The sequence below is a fragment of the Podarcis cretensis genome (assembly GCF_951804945.1).
Source record: "Podarcis cretensis genome assembly, chromosome: 1".
NCBI lineage: Eukaryota > Metazoa > Chordata > Lepidosauria > Squamata > Lacertidae > Podarcis > Podarcis cretensis.
The window spans coordinates 108,012,026-108,029,708 of record NC_137170.1 but is presented as its reverse complement, the minus strand read 5'-3'; the positions used below and the strand labels follow the sequence as shown (position 1 = coordinate 108,029,708).

At 42.2% G+C, this 17,683-nt stretch overlaps 1 protein-coding gene across 3 annotated transcripts in view; it reads right to left on the bottom strand.

Annotated features, from left to right (window-relative positions):
• Nucleotides 1–17,683, bottom strand: part of GPD2 (glycerol-3-phosphate dehydrogenase 2) — a 92,111-nt gene that overhangs the window by 16,405 nt on the left and 58,023 nt on the right. For all 3 annotated transcript variants that reach the window (XM_079978356.1, XM_079978357.1, XM_079978358.1), the window contains exons 7-9: nt 15,703–15,867; nt 14,583–14,727; nt 7,049–7,242 (exon numbers count right to left, since the gene is read on the bottom strand). In XM_079978356.1, coding sequence (XP_079834482.1) covers nt 7,049–7,242; nt 14,583–14,727; nt 15,703–15,867 — 504 coding nt within the window. The remainder of the gene's footprint in view (nt 1–7,048; nt 7,243–14,582; nt 14,728–15,702; nt 15,868–17,683) is intronic.

Genomic DNA, 17,683 nt, shown 5'->3' with positions numbered 1-17,683 from the left:
GCAGTTAACACACCTACTCCAAGTAATCCAATTGCTCATTTTTTCACTCCAAATTGCACTATGCTAATGAAGAACAGATAATCTATATGCTTGGGCAAACCTCAAAGTTACTGTGTTTTTAGTACTGTGGCTTAAGTAGCCAAGTGCAAAAACACAATATGCCTGGAACTATTCAGATAAACCACTTGCCACACGCATCATACAAACCGAGCTTGGCCAGCCATGCACAAAATGACTGTGTTGAGTGGCTTCAAAAGTTTCACCATATTTTTATCTTTTTATCTTGGGAAAGAACACTGTAGTCAAGTCAAGTCATGCATTTTGTGGAAGGCAGATTTTCTGAGTGGCTCTGCATAGGTGAAGGAGGTCAAGGAAATTTAAAATTCATCGGTTTTCACACTTATGGCCCTCTGTTTGGATTTATTATTTCTTTTAGTACTCAGGTTACGCTGTTTCCTTTTGGACCACCTTAAAAGGGTCAGGAAAATGTCACTGCGGCCAAGCACCAAAACACTTTACTTATCCACTTGTCATCAAGATAGAATAGAGCCAAGGACCCCCCTCCATCAGTGGGTCTTATCAGATACTTCTTTTGAAAGCAACATGACACCTTAGCTTCCTGATCCAACTCAGCAATGAGCTACTTTCTCCTTGAATTTTGCATTGTGCACATCATTTCCTTTAGACCGCTTCGTTGCATTTTAAAAATTATGTGTTCATACTTTTTTTTTTTAGCCAGAGGAAGTCTGCAAGCTTGCAGCATGATCCCAACCCTTGAAACCATGTTTGGGACGATGGGGAAATGATATGTCTCAACTGACCCAGTGTGACTACAATGCCACTCATCAGTTTCTTAAAGGGGAATTAATGTAACAAATAAAATGAAAATAAATACTCCGGCTGCTTCTACATTTACTGGCTATAATTGCTCTATCTTCCTAACAAGCATCTGACCAATTATGCAGTTCAGGACCCCAGATCCTCAAGGACCGCCTCTCCCTTAAATGAACCACCCCAGATTCTGTGATAATTCATGTGCCCCCTTCCATGGAAGGTTCAGAGGCTAGAGACACAGGACTGGGCCTTTTCACTGGGGATTCCCCTCTTGTGTAAATATTACATGCCTGGTGCCATCTTTATCTATTTTTAGGTACCCAGAAAAGACTTTTCTCTTTACCCAGGCTTTTGGCCCTTAATTTGAAAAGCGGCATTATGGCCTCGTTTTAGTAAGATGGGATCTGTAAGCCATGCCTTTTATTTGTATGGATGTGTTTTTAGGTTTTTTTATTGGTTCTTTTAAACTGGTTTTAATGTAAGTTGCTTTGAGTAAATAAATAAAAATTCTTTGTCTGTTTATCAATACAGCTATAACCTCCACAGGATCATTAGATTGTGACCACTAGTGGCACCAGAACAGAAAGGGTAGAGGATAAAAACAGGTAAGCACTGTCACACAAATGTAAATTGAACTTTACCCAAAGTGGAGCAAATCTGAAAATATATATATGGGGGGGGGGGGGGAGAGACACAGAATGACAACCTCTTATTGCCTTCTGTAGCTATGTCCAGTGAACAGACTATTGCCACAGATGTTTTAAACTTATGACGAAGTATTTTATGTGCACTATAGTTTACTATCATTGCATCTATTCTCTTTTTAGAGCACACTTCCCTTCTTTTGTTTTATTTCCTGGAAAACGTTTAATCTAACTCAACACTCACTGCTAGGGCCTCTAATTACAAAAGTATTTTTCTTAGCGCTTCTATTGAAAACAGGTTTGCAAGCCTACAGTAGACTGTAAAGTGGGACAGGAATCTGAAGAGGAAGTATGTTCTATAAGACTACATAACCTGACATCACTGGTCCAAAACGAAAAACACAAAATGAAGCAGCACACAGCAAGTGTTGTTGTTGTTGTTACCCTCAATATGCTTCAGGAAGGACTAAAGCATAACAACCCATCAACAGATTTGCTTCAGTGTTTTCCAACCTAGGATGGCAGTCAGGCGAGTGAGCGTGCAGTCTTTACTTCTGCCAGATTTAAAAGGGAAATCTCCCAATGGAAGCTGAGAAACGCAGATTTAATGAACAACTGTAGAGCCTCATACTTAATATCACAGAAGGTGTCATTTATTTTGACAATATAATTGAGGTAGTTTCAATATATAGTTTCTACACTATGGCCCAATGTCCCTCCACATAAGGTCTTTTTCCAGCAGAGAGGAAGGCTGTAAAACGCTGTAGGACTTTTCATAAAATAATAAATCATATCAAAGCACAACCATCCAAGGGCCAGTTCACAGAATGACTGCTATAGCAATATAATATACAAAGTGAGTCGGGTGAGGGAACAGCTTTGCCACTGTAAGCATTCAATACCATATGTAGTTAATACAAAACTCTGCCCCATTCACATACAAATATATACAGAGTTCACCTAACTGAGAAGAGCCTTTACCTTCCAAAAAGGGAAGGAAGAAATGGAGAATTTTGGCAAATTTTATGAAGGCTCCTTTTGCATATTGCTTCTTCCTCTGCGTTATTCCTTCATCGGCCCATGTCCCTTAATCTGAAGGATACTGATGCAATGGTTTGAAGGTCTGAACAAACCCAATGAACGCACAACAGAAATGTCCCTAGACCCAGGGGAGCAAAGTAAAAATGGGTGTTAGACATAAGACAACTCAAATCCCTGCTCTATCATGAAACTGTGTGTCCTTGAGTCAGTCACTTTCCCAGTCTCAAGCTTAACATATGCCACAGGGCTGTTGCACAGATAAAATGGGTGTGAAATCTTAAACTGCCCTAATCTCCTTGGAAGAAAGTCAGAATAAAATGTATGTGCTTTACAATGAAAAAAATGAAGTATGTGCAATTAACCCAATATTGAAAGACCATGATTGTGAAAAAAGGAACACTGTTGGGTCTCAAAAGAGGAAGAAAATATTTTAGGCAACTAAGCATGATGGTCTGCTGATCAGCAGTTATATTGCACTTGCCTCCGATCATATTAGCTTTAAATAATAATAATAATAATACTAATAAATTTTATTTCTATCCCGCCCTCCCCAGCCAAAGCCGGGCTCAGAGCGGCTAACAACAGTAAAATGATAAAACATTCTAAAATCATTTCATTATAAAATTAATTCCAATCAGATTAATGGCAAACATTGGGCAAGAGTTCTGTGAGGATTGCCAAAGGAGGGAGTCAGGCTGTGCCCTGGCCAAAGGCCTGGTGGAACAGCTCTGTCTTGCAGGCCCTGCGGAAAGATGTCAAGTCCCACAGGGCCCTAGTCTCTGTTACTAGTACTTAGTAGTCAAATTTATATTCCGCCTTTCCATGAACAACACCCAAGGCAGCTAGTTGCTATCTCCACGTGGACATCAGCAAATCTTGTAGGAGCCCTGACCTCAAAATCAAGCACACACAGAGTCCTGGAGAAGTAACAAGAACCTAAGAAGATCCTGCTGGATCCAGCCATTGGCCCATCTAGCCCAGCATCCTGTTTTCACAGTGGCCAACCAGATGCTTGTGGGAAACACACAAGCAGGACTTGAGCACAAGAGCTCTCTCCCTTTCTGTGGTCTCCAGCAACTGGCATTCGGAAGCACTGCTGTCTCCAGCTGTGGAAGGAAAGTATAGCTATCATGGCCATAGCTATCATGGATAAGCTTTCTCCTCCATGAATTTATCCATTCATCTAAGCTGGTGGTCATGACTCATGTGAGAGTGAGCTACTCAATAATCTATGGCCTTTTAAAAGTGGGGAGACCACTATTATTATTTTTCTGTGATTTTTCTTAAAATTACTATGCTATGTAAATTATGTTTTCAAAATTGTACTCCAGCCTGGGGACTTCAGATGAAGGGCACTACTGTGGTACCTCGGGTTAAGAACTTAATTCGTTCTGGAGGTCTGTTCTTAACCTGAAACTGTTCTTAACCTGAGGTACCACTTTAGCTAATGCTAACCTGAGGTACCACTGCGCCACCGCTGCACGATTTCTGTTCTCATCCTGAAGCAAAGTTCTTAACCCGAGGTAATATTTCTGGGTCAGCAGAGTCTGTAACCTGAAGCGCATGTAACCTGAAGCGTATGTAACCCGAGGTACCACTGTATATAAATTGAATAAATAATACTAATACTATGTGCTGCATGAAGCTCTATTGGACAAACTTTAAATATCAAAGTACTTTTACAGTCTTTGGTCCACAGTTCTACAGCTTCTCATAATGTTTCAATTTGTACTTTGAAAAAGGCCTAAACTAGCCCTCAGAGACACAATCAGCAGTGCTATGCTAGACGTGTGTACATTTTGGTGCAATTGTCACAACCGCTGCTTGGATGATAACCATGACACCCTCCAAAAACCAGCATCTTGTTTATCCAACAACAGCACCCAAGTGACCCTTTAAAAAGTGAAAAGGACCCGGCCACAATAAAGACCATAATGTTACCTCAAGACTCCCTTCTCACTCACAGAGCAGATGTTTTACTATTAACCTCCCCTAAATGAAAGCAAAAGTCTGTAAAACTAATTTCATCCTCTTACTTAACGATGGATAAAAGCAATCTTACACAAAGGCCTGTGTGTCAGGGTCTGGTGGGGGGAGAGGGTTACATATTTTAAGATACTGCTTTCACAGGAGTGTTAACAGAAAAATCAATAATGCCTTGTAAAAATATCCCGAAAGAACAGAGAAGAGATCTGAGAAATCAATGTTGTTCTGCCAGCATGTTTAACCCACCAGAATGAAGTGCTAATCACAGAAATAAGATACCATATTACATTTATAAATTAATGAAACTAGAAAAAGGCAGCATGTGTGACACTATAATTAAACAGCTGGAACACATCCAAGCCTGTGTAAGTTGATAACCCTGCCACTGTCTTTGGCAGCAAAAAGGCAGGTCTGCAGTGAGTTGATACGGCCAGGACAATTGTTAATTCTCTAACAGACAATCTATAAACACGACTAATTACACATGTGGAAAAACAGTGTGCAACCCAGGTTGGTTACTTTCAAAAGAATTAAACGCTCAAGAAAACTACTTCGGCAGAACTGCCCTGCAAAAAATCCTGTCTTAATCAATTCTCCAAGCTGCAGCTTAGTGTAACCAACCACCTTGCCTGACAAACCACAGCTCTTTATTAATTTCTGCACGAGGGACCTAATGATAGGGGTTCCCCCCCCCTCTCCGGTAGACCATTTTTCTTTAATGGCTACAACAATAACAGAACTATCAATTACCCATTTCAAGGAAGAACAAACAAGCAATCTAGAATTTTCAGTCTGTGGAGAGGAGGTTGCTGAATATGAATATTCAGCCTCTGTCAACACCTACAAAGGGCAACTTAGAGTTCATGCCTTTTTATAGAATCATTTTAAAAGAACTAGATGATTCAGGGGCTTGGTAATGAAATCTGAAGCTTCTTGTGTATCTCAATACTCAAATCTGATTCCAGTTGGCTGATTATCAGAAGATTCTTCAATGTCCTATAACAGGAATAGCCAATATGGCGCCCATTAGATGTTGTGAACTATCAGACTGGGTCAATAGTCAGGGACAATGGGGATTGTATCCAAAACATCTGGATGGCACCATATTGGCTACCTCTGTCCTATATTAAACAAACAGTGTGCCATTTTAGCTTCCCGGTGTTCCCCTTGTTGAGATGGGTGGCGGGAAATAACTTTCCTAGTTTTAGATTATTCTAAAGAAGCTGAATACCACAGGAAGTTGTTGCTGGCGGATTTCTTAATTATTTTTTTTTAAAATCAAGCTATGCAGGGTGAAACTGAATCACAGCTAAAGGAGAGACTTCCTATTTCTCTAGTGCCTAAGGATCTACTGAAAGCTAGCAGCTACACTCACCTCTTACAAATCCTACCACTTAATGTGGATTAAATACTCTGAAGGTATAAATACAATTATTAGAATTCCACACATTGATAAAATTGCTGAATATCTCCTATTTTTATGTTGGGTTTCCAAATCCTGAATATTTATAATGAGAACTCTGGGTATAGGGCGGTATATAAATTCAATAAATAATAAATGGTGATGGTGATGATGATGATGATTTTTTGTCTTCTTGCTGATGTTGCTATACAAATCCCCCCAGCAGTTGCTTTCAGTGCATCCCTAACTATATGGCGAGCTTGCACATCTGGGGTGATATTGAAATGCAAATACTCCATTATACTATTATATAATATAATCAGTGTCTGATTTATCATTTAAAATACTAATTAGAAATTTCTAATTTATGTTTGTGATTGTGCCAGGCCATGAACAGTAGTTTGTGCTGGAATAATTGACTTAACCTTTCTTACACACCCTATTACTCTAAAGGTACGTCGAGCAAAAGTCACATATCTCTGAATTACTTTCCCAGGCATGTGAAGACAGGTATGTGACTATCATATGATATGGTGCCATAGTCGGGGGCAGGGATTAGATGTAACAAATCCATATTCAGATCATTAGACAAAACTGCCTCATACTTTTTACACAACAGCTAAGCAACACTGATGCCTGCTGCAGTACAAAGGGCAGGTGTGCATCTTTAACATTTCCTCACTGCAGATTTAGGGAGGCACACCTGCCTTTTGCATTGTGTGTGAAAACACCAAAGGAACGCAGCAATCAGCTTCAGTCATGGAGCTCCATAGTGATCCTATTTTTCAGCCTAACCTACTTTACTGAAACTGTTCCAATGATGCTCCACTGCGACTCAGAGTTCATCTAACTGGATGGGTTGGATATCACCACTGTAGGACATACTCACCAAACTACCCTTCCAGCATTTCATTTCCACCCAACTTGTTTATTTAAAGTCTGTTCCTCCATCCCACAACTGTGTGCATACAGTATATACCTGCAACTCAATATAACATCTCAGGCACCTATAGCCACAAAAGCTTTTGCCATAATCCATTTGCCGGAATTTAAAAGTGCTGCATGGCTTTTCACAGTTTATGGAAAGAACACAGTTTATAGACCCAGAAGTATTCTTGGAGCTAATTTTACCGAAAATTACCTTCAACATCGCAACTAAGATAGTTGCGCACTTCCGTCAAAATGAAATTGATATCTTCTTCTGTAGGAATTGGGTGACTTGTGACTTCGGTTGCAGTATCCGTGGTACCAGCAATAGTCATCTTTTGCCATGGCAAGAAGAAAATCACTCTGCCATCACTAGTGGATGGGTCAAGGAGTCCCATATTATCGGGGCTGGAATAAAGCAAATTTGTGTTTTTTTTAAAAAAAATTCACATATCCCTTAAAACATTCAGAGCAAAAAGAAAAAAGGCAGAAATAAAATACTAAGAAGCACTTGTTTAGGAGACATATGAATAACACTGGGGACACTTGTTGCAGAACTCACAGAACTTATACAGAGCACAACTAGGGTTCAAAGGAAAGCTTTTGGAAAGCTCACAAGCAGTTTCCCGTTTCCCTTCCAGCATCTGTTATTCTGAGAAAGGAAGAGTGTTAAGTGGCCACATGAGGCACAACCATGCAAATAAGAGAGAAAGTTATATGTGTAGTAGTATTATGTTCACAATCTCTAAAAAAACAGGAATATCCTTTTAAATGTTTTCTACATGGCCTGTGTTCTCTGGCTCAACTTGCTGTCTTTGGGTATCTGCTCTCTATATTAGTTTGCAGCACAGCTGAAGTGACCTAATCTCATGGAAAGATGGTGTTGTTTGGTGAAAGGGAACGTAAAAGGCCAGGCAATAGTGTTTTTATCCTAGATTTAAAAAGTGGGGTTTTTTTTAGTGTGTGTGTGTGTGTCAGCCTTTAACCTGGCAGCTGGTCCATGTGGTTAGTTGGATAGGGATTGTAAGCCCCACACTTTAAGGAGGCAGAAAGAGCCGCTAGAGACTGTAATGAAGCGGACAATGGGGAGGAACAACCAAACACATTGGAGTGTGGTGCAATGGTTGGAGTGTTGAACTTTGGAGACCAGGATTCAAACTGGCACATAGGCATGAAGCTCACTGGGTGACCTTGAGCCTGCCGCCATCTTTCAGTCTAACCTACCTCACAGGGTTGCCGTGAGGATAAACTGGAGAGGGGGGAACCATGCATGCTACCTTGAGCTCCTTGGAGGAAAAGTGAGATATAATTATAATAATAATAATAATAATAATAATAATAATAATAATAATAATAGCTGGCATCTGAGTAAGATAGACCTGTTTTAATGCAAAGTATAGTAACTCAAGCAGTAGTCAAATCACAGGTTGTTGTGAATTAGCTTCTAAGCTTGATAATAATAAAATACCCATATAGTTACATCCAAACAGAAACTCATTCACTCTCATACATAACTGTGCACATGTTTTTTCCTGCAGATATTTTCCTGTTGAAGGAAAAATGTCATATGTGAAGTGCCTCTCCAAGAGAAGATGACAATTACATACACCTGAAGTGTAAGTTCTACAACTAAGAAGTCTTTGAGATGATATTTATATACAGCTTAAGAATACATTTGGAGAAGCAGAGCTTAAAAAGTAGGTGTCAACATGGACTTGTAAGGTAAACCATGGCAGACAAGTAATTACTTTTCAAAATGAATTCACTATTGATTTAGAGAGGCAGGAAAACTTAGAAATTTAATATACAGACTCAGAATCTTCAAAAAACTTTCAGTAAGTTTTCAAATAAGGTTTCTAAATTGGCATAAAATAAGCAGAACTACAGAGAGGCTGAGTGTATTCTTTGCAAAGATTGCTGGGAGATCATTTACGTTCTTTTTTAATATCATGGAATCGCTAGAAGAACCAAAATTGAGAAAAATGGTAAATGATTTCAAATCCCACTCTCTTGCCCATTTCTATCACTGCCTGTTCGATCTTCTTTCAAAAATTACTCTGACAAATAACAGAAAATTCCAGAATACAATCAGGGTGAGATTCTAGCATACAGTAATACTATTTAACATTTATAAAGCATTTCAGGACATTCACAGAGCTTCACCTACATCACAGAACAATGTCGTAAAATAGAGTACTTTTATTAACTCCATGTTCCAGGTGGGACTGTAGGTCTATGACAGAGAATGACTTACCTTAACCCACCTGGCGAAAATTATTTTTACACTTTCTGAACCACACCTACATCTAGATATGGATTCCAGGATGGTGCACACTGAAACACAAATATGCAATTCAAAGTACTGGCTTTGACCTATACAGCTCAGGCCTGCAATACATCAAGGGCCGCCTCTCTGCTTATGAACCTACCTGGACCCTGCAATCATCTTTTGAGGCCCTTCTTCATGTGCCTCCTCCACAAGAGGTCCAAAAGGTGGCAACATGAGAATAGGCCTTTTCTGCAGTGTCTCCCTGTTTGTGGCATGCGCTCCCCTGGGAGGCTCAATTGGCGCTTCATTGCATATCTTTAGGCACCAGGCAAAAACATTCCTTTTCTCCCAGGCCTTTGGTTAATAATTAAATTATCCATGGCCTTTTAAACAGTGGTGGTAGTGGGGTTATTGTTATTGTTTGCTATTATGCTATATATTGTTGTGTTTTTATATTGTAAACTGCCCTGTGATCTTCAGATATATATAAAGACTTCAGATATACAGTCGTACCTTGGAAGTCGAATGGAATCCATTCCGGAAGTCCGTACAACTTCCAAAATGTTTGGAAACCAAAGCGTGGCTTCTGATTAGCTGCAGGAAGCTTCTGCAGCCAATCGGAAGCCATGGAAGCCCCATCCAACGTTCAGCTTCCAAAAATAGTTCGCAAACCGGAACAGTCACTTCCAGGTTTGCGGCGTTTCGGAGCTAAAGAACTAAGCTGTTCAAAAACCAAGGTACGACTATATAAATATCTTCAGATATATAAGACTATCTGGTTTCTTTTTATTCTCATCTTCAATAAATCTGCGTGTTTCATCTAAGCAATGAGGCAGACCTGGGTAACAATTGGGTTTTTTAAAAATTCATTTGGAATCTGCCATTGCTTTATTTCTTCTTCCCCGTAGGCCTTGATGCAACCAGATGCCTGCACTGCACTGAAAAATGTTTGCTGCCTCCTGTTAATTTCTTCCTTACGGCTATCAACAGATACAGATTCATGATGTTACCACCAGCCAATGCCCCAACCCTTGCCTTGCTTTGTTTTACTCTAGCCTGAGTAAGAGTACTGGTTGGTGCAATAAAGGTATTACCCTAATGTGGATTTTGGGGTTTTTTCTTACAGCCAACGTGTCTACCTTTAATTTTTGAATTCAAGGAAAAGCTCCTTTAGCTACGGTGTTGGATAGTTTACATCCTTTTGAATGTTACATCCAATGATGTAACTGCTGCAGGCAGAATCTATGTTAACACTGTTCTCAAAGAAAATAGGAATGCCCATCTTCGGATCAGGGATCTGTTTTTACATCTTCTAAGAGGCAGAACCAGAGCCACTGCTGCAGCCGAAACTACAGGCGACATCAACTGGATTAAGGGTTGAAATTTATATGAGATTAGTCACACTAACATCATCAGAGTGTAAGAAAGTCATGCAGGAGGTACTTATATGAGGACATGTATCTGAAGAACAGAATTAATGAGAGCAGAGGGACACAGGGACTATTAATGAAGAATATAAAAATGTAAGAACCTACTGGGAAACGCTTGCATTGTATTAACATTAAATTAATTAAATCTTATCTACATTTACACATAAAAAGCCTTTAAACTATTTACCATTTTCCCAAGATCATGTCAAAGTACTTTCCCAAAGAGACCAGTAGCTGTAATGAAATGACACACATTTTCCTGCTAAACAGGATTTAGTTGGCACTGGGGGCAAAAACCTGTTGCTCAATTAATACACACGTTTGTTTGTTTATTTCTGCATGGTGTGTATTATTTCTTATACAGACAAATTCCTCGGCTTAACTATGTTTAGGATGAGATCAATCTACTTTTCACTCAGCAGCAGAGCAAATGATCTGCACAGGCAGGAGTTGTCGCTGAAACAAAGTCAGTTGCCTATTGAGAAATGCTGAGGAATAAGGCAAAGGGAGAGACTGACCCTGAGCTTATTATACAGTGTATAAACCAGATTGCACACACAATCCTGGGCTCCATCTAAGACTGAAGGTGTAATAGCTCAGAGTAGCCAGCATTGCAAAAGAATAAAGGCCAAAATATTTGTTTTTCAGCTGCTCCCGCCTTCCGTCTCTACTGAATGCTTTTGAGTGTACTCGTTTTGTTCATTATAGTAGGTGGATGATGTGGGCTGTAGCCGTAGCAACCATGCAAATAGCTGCGAGTAATTGCCCCAGCTGTCCAGTTTTAAGCATGTATTAACTGCAGAGTGTAAAAAAGATATCGTTGTCTGAGAGTTCTGTCACTTTATAGGTGAATAATGGATGCCCTAGACAAGACAGAACCTCTGAGCTGGATTGAGTACGGGGATCCCGCTACAAGACAAGGATACCATCAAGCAGGATTAGCCAACATGGTGCCCTCTGGTTTAGTGGACTACAAATGCCATCTTCCCTTACCATAGAGCCATACTGGCTAGGGCTCATGGGAGTTGTAGTCCAAAACACCTGGACGGCACCATGTTGGCTACCCGCCATAAATGGTAGGAGCTGGAGCGCAAATCCCACACCACTTGAGGGCTGGAGCAATCCAACAAAGCTGTGAATTAGCAGCCAGTTCCTGTAGATGTTGTGCTCTGGCAAGGCCATGTAAAGTGATATACAGAGGAAACAAGCCTCCTTGGCTCCTTGGTAAAGGTGGGCTGAGATGCCACACACCTTACTCAGCTGTTGGCTAAGATCCTGTTTTAACTATGTGTTCTCTTCCAGTTAGCCATACTGCAGATGAAATGCAGGAAGAGATGATGCAATGGTTCAATGGGATTTTCTAGCCTAAAGCAAGAGACCCAAGTGGAAGAAGAGGAGCACTGTTCTGCAGATGATGCACATGAGTTTGTGCAGGGCTATAAGAAGAAGGTTCTACAGCAGCTCTCATGCTTCTTCTTGGGCTCTTATGCGTACACAACCTTGAAAGTGGAAGAACATATTTCAGATTCCCCACCGCCACACATTTTCCTTGCATGATGTTCTAGCGCCGCTTCCCATGAGCTGAAGATCCCCTTGTCCACAAGTGAAGGGCAGTGGCCTCGCAACGGGGATGCACCCCAGGTGCCATGTCTGGGGGGGGGGTGACAAGAAGGCACCCCGCAGGGTCTCACCCCGCCATGGCGGAGCGAGCAGCCATCGTGCCGCTGCCATATGTAGAGGATCTTCCGCAAGCAGAGGATCCCGGGACCGTCCATATGGTGCTGGAGCGGCGGCACCGGCAAACCGCTATGCACAGCACATGTGTGGCATCGCAACGTACGCCGCATGCGTCGTACGTGGCGCTGCCGCACATATGCCCTATGTAGCAATGCCCCGCCCCGGGTGTCATGACACCTTGTTTGCCCCTTGTGGAGGGACATCTTTGAATCCACTACTATTAATACATAGCATTTATATAGAACATTTCAAGCATTCAAAGCACTTCTTTAGGCCAGTCACGTAATGCAGGTCGATACAGCAGCCGCAGGCCTGGAGTCAACTTGCTTAAGACTACCTTTTAGCTGTTAGATTGAGGTTGAATCCTGACAAGACAGAAGTACTGTTTTTGGGGGACAGGAGGCGGGCAGGTGTGGAGGATTCCCTGGTCCTGAATGGGGTAACTGTGCCCCTGAAGGACCAGGTGCGCAGCCTGGGAGTCATTTTGGACTCACAGCTGTCCATGGAGGCACAGGTCAAATCTGTATCCAGGGCAGCTGTTTACCAGCTCCATCTGGTACGTAGGCTGAGACCCTATCTGCCTGCAGACTGTCTCGCCAGAGTGGTACATGCTCTGGTTATCTCCCGCTTGGACTACTGCAATGCGCTCTACGTGGGGCTACCTTTGAAGGTGACCCGGAAACTACAACTAATCCAGAATGCGGCAGCTAGACTGGTGACTGGGAGCGGCCGCCGAGACCATATAACACCGGTCTTGAAAGACCTACATTGGCTCCCAGTACGTTTCCGAGCACAATTCAAAGTGTTGGTGCTGACCTTTAAAGCCCTAAATGGCCTCGGTCCAGTATATCTGAAGGAGCGTCTCCTCCCCCATCGGTCTGCCCGGACACTGAGGTCCAGCTCCGAGGGCCTTCTGGCGGTTCCCTCACTGCGAGAGGCCAAGTTGCAGGGAACCAGGCAGAGGGCCTTCTCGGTGGTGGCGCCCGCCCTGTGGAATGCCCTCCCATCGGATGTCAAGGCGATGGACAACTACCTGACATTCAGAAAACATCTGAAGGCAGCCCTGTTCAGGGAAGTTTTTAATATGTGATATTTTAGTGTATTTTTCATCTCTGTTGGAAGCCGCCCAGAGTGGCTGGGGAAACCCAGCCAGATGGGCGGGGTACAAATAATAAATTATTATTATTATTATTATTATTATTATGCCGTAAACACTTTATGAATCAGCCCACATATCCATGTTAGTTTTCCTCACACAAAACTCAGGGAAGCTAGCCTGGTGCCTTCAATACATATCTTTCGGCACCGTCAAAAATATTCCTCTTCTCCCAGGCCTTTGGCTTATTAAACAATCGATGGCCTTTTAAACTGGGCTGGGAATTGTTATTGCTTGTTACTATGTTATGTATTTTTGTGTTTTTATATTGTAAACCACCCTCATTTGAAATTTAACAAACAAATAAATGATACTCAGGGCAGGGGGTGGTCCGCCCTAGGTGTCACCACTGAGTGGGGTGACAAAATACCAGGCGGGACTCACCGCAGGGCCTGCAGCACACCAGAGCCACGCATCTCTCCTGGGAGTGATGCAGTGGCTTGGGCTCCTACATGCTCTGCGCTGCCCCTAACAGCTCACCTGCTGCCTCCCCCTCAGCTGGAGGGCGACTGAGTGGGAGGAGACAGGCAGACTCCTTGGAGGTCCCGCCCCTGGGCAGAGGGCATGATGCCCAGGCGCCCAATCAGCTTGCTCCGCCGCTGACTCAGGGAGGAGCAGGAGGACACAGCAGTGGTTAGAGGTAAAAGATCAACTGAGGCATGGCCAAAGAAAGAAAGAAATCCCTGCAGAAAGTTGCCCACTTTCTGTTCTTCCAAAGGCGCTTGCTGCCAGTCGCACAAATGAAATGCTCCAGTATTTAAGTGGGAAGCAGGGGTGAAGTAGATTAGGCAGGTGAGAAAGCATCTTCCTTACCCACTTTAGTTTGAACCAGTCAAGCCTTCCCCTTGATATGAAAGCATTCCACTTCCAGAGGCAGATTTTGGCATGGCAACACACAAGCAACGCTCTTTTGAGCATTCAAAAGGTGACAGAGTTACGGGGAGGGCTGTACCATGTGTACTCAGTAAGAGCATTTCCCCCCTCTGAGCTAAACCAAAAATGAGGAGGGGGGGGGGGGAGAGAACGGAAAATAAAAGCTTGCATTCACTGCACTATTAACAGCAGCAAGTCTCTCTCTCTCTCTACAACTTTATTTTCTACACTGGACACACTTCTTCCGATTGTTATAAATGATCTAGCTTTTGAATATCGTTACCTGTAATAGCCAGGCATCACAATATGAACGCCTGCGCTTGGCTGACAGATGTTTGGTACTTTCTGCTCATCCATTTTCCGCACGGAGTCTGTGAAAGGTCCTGTAGCATTGATAACACATTTGGCTCTGACATCAAATTCCTGCCCTGTGAAAGAAAACAGCATCAATCACATACTCCATTTGTTTCCCTGTTCACTGACTCTCTGGATTATTAATTTATCTATGAAGTTAACCTATTGTGAAGTGTGTGTATTTATCTACACACACATGCACATAACACACACACACACACACACACACACACACACACACACACACACACAGCACACCGCAGAAGCTTAGTATTGTTACCAAAATGCAGAAAATAATTTTGAGGATAATTTTAATAAAAAGAAAAGAAAAAAATGAGAGAGAGAGAAATCCTCTCAGATAAAATCTAGAGTGGCAGAAGATTCCCCTCTCCCGATTTTACTTTTATTTATCGAGTTCTCTGTTTAATGGCATTCTTAAACCCTGAAATTTGTTAGATGGTACTATGACTGAATGCACACCACACGGTTATTTTACGACGTCAGCTTTTCTTGACAGAAGGGCTTGGATGTAAAGCGTGGCTTAGCTTGCCAAAGCACCAGGATTTGAATGAAAACCTGACAGAAGTTAAAGATGATTGGCATTAATGACATGCCACTGCACTTTGGAAATATGCCTCCTTTGTCAGTTAAGTGATATTTACAAACTCCAGCCTCCTGCTGCACTCCCCCTCCTTAACTTCTTCTTTCTAACGTAAGGGAAAATAAATAAATAAATAAAGATTTCTGTCTCCTTAAACAGAAAGGGAAATGTGGGGGGGGGGGGACCACAGCATCTGTGGACAGCTGTGCTTCATCCAGGAAAACAACTGTGTCCTCTAAACCGCATGCATTAAGGGAAGTGGAAGAATGCCAGTGGAATGCCAGAATCCACCGAACCATAGGAGACAAGCGTTAGAAACGCCGTCTCTGAAAAGTACAGCCGAAGCAAGGTGCCTTGTGAGTGTGTGGGCCAAGGCAAAGTACCTGCTGTTAGGTAAAAGGAAGCAAAGGGGCTCTATAAATACCACAGGGGAGCGAAGGCTGCTTACCTGTTAGAACATCCCTGCACCTTGCGCCGCAGACGCGGCTGGCCCCGCTCTTTGGATCCGTCTTCTTCAGCAAGCGCACCACTTCAGTGTAATTGGCTGTGGCAGCCCCATACCTGGCAGCGGTGAGGGCAATGGCAAGGTTCATTCGTGCATCGTTGTGTTGTCCTGCAGCAGGGGGCAGAATCAAGGGAAGGACATGAGTCACCTCAAGCCACTGACTTGTGGTATGGAAGTGTGTCAGAACGGATCTGTCACATCTGTCCCTGTCACACCGAATCTATGTGATGGCTGGTCAGGTCTACCAAGAATTGTTTAGAGTAATGTCTTCTCTTGGCAAGGCAGGGCATTCATCTCAATTGTTCTCAACAGCGTATTTGTACGATTGTTATTTTTTTAAACAATTGCAAATTGCTGGGATTACTGTCCAAGCAATGTGTTTTTTTTATACGTTGCAAAACGAGCGATTTGCATTTGTTCAGTCAAGGACCTGACATGAAAACAAACCACACGCTTTCTGTTTTGGAAGGAGGAGGATTCTATAACCAACCCCTGCCCCCCTCTCCAAATTGGGCATTAATACAGCATCTTCGAATAATTTGTTTTTTGACGGCCCCACTGGTGTTAATTAACAATCTCTAATAGCACACACACACTGCATGACATTAATTTTTTTTTTTAAAAAAGGAAGCAAGCAATGATCTTTCAGGGATTCCACTGCTAAGCCTCTGCTGCCAGTGAAAAAGACATTCATTTTATGCACATTTTAAGTTCGCAACTAATAGCATTCACAGGGTTGGGGGTATGTGTGTGTGTGTATAATAAAATCTTGTTGAACACACACAAAGAAAAAAAGAACCCAAGGAGGTTTAGTTAACAGATCACTCTTAACATATATATCATTAAAGATTTATTACAGAATCTTCCTAGTTGAGGAGGAGAGAGGGGGGGAAATCAACATGGAAGAGAGAGCATTGGCGGGGGGAAGGGAGGGGGAGAGCAAGAAGAATGGAAATGATTAATTACTTTAAAATAGTGGCATCACCTGAGACTTTCTATTTATTATTGCCACTGAAGTTAAAACCCTGGATATTGGCTGGGAGCAATTATTCTGCGTAGCAAGGGCCAAGCTCTGTGTGCCCAGAATAATTAATTACAAAGTGCTGGAGTTCCGACGGCAGAGTTCAGCATGCCCACGAGTTGGGATCGGTTCTATCAAGATAATACTGATAAAAAAATGGGGGGGGGTGAATGAATGGTAATGGATACTGCTGTTGATTTATGTTGCCAGCATACCAAGCGTTCAGTATAAATGATTTATGTAAAGTTCGGCCCCTTCCGATTCTGCCAGAGTAACACCCAGCCGCTATGCGAGCAATCCGTTTCGAAAACCAAAAGGGCAAAAACGTAGGAGGAGGATCAATGGCTCCCAGAACTCTTATACGGCTTCAAAACTTCTCATTCCAATGTGGACGAAGTCCACCGAGGAAAGCTTAAGCAAGCTAAATAGGGCCTAGGGAAAACAAAACCCCAAAGCATACAAAAAAAAAATCAAGGGAGCTGGGAACAATAGCTTTTGTTTAAAAAACAGAAGGTTTTGATTTTATTTTGATATTGTTCCATTACATGTATATATTAAAAAATTGCTTGTCACTTCAGCTGCCTGGAGACAGTGAGATTAAGATCAGAAACTATAAATAAATTAAATAAAAATGGCAACCTCCCCAACACTAAGAAAGAGAGCTAATAGGCCACACGATAAATTAATGGAATAGGATCAGGTTATGCAGAAAGTATCCAGAAGCAGATTGGTAGCATGCAAGTTTAGTTTTTTAAAGGAGCTAAAATTCTCCCTTTGGATGTATAGCCTCTGAACCAGGCATCCTCAAACAGCTCTCCAGATGTTTTGGGACTACAATTCCCATCATCTCTGACCACTGGTCCTGTTAGCTAGGGATGATGGGGGTTGTAGTCCCAAAACATC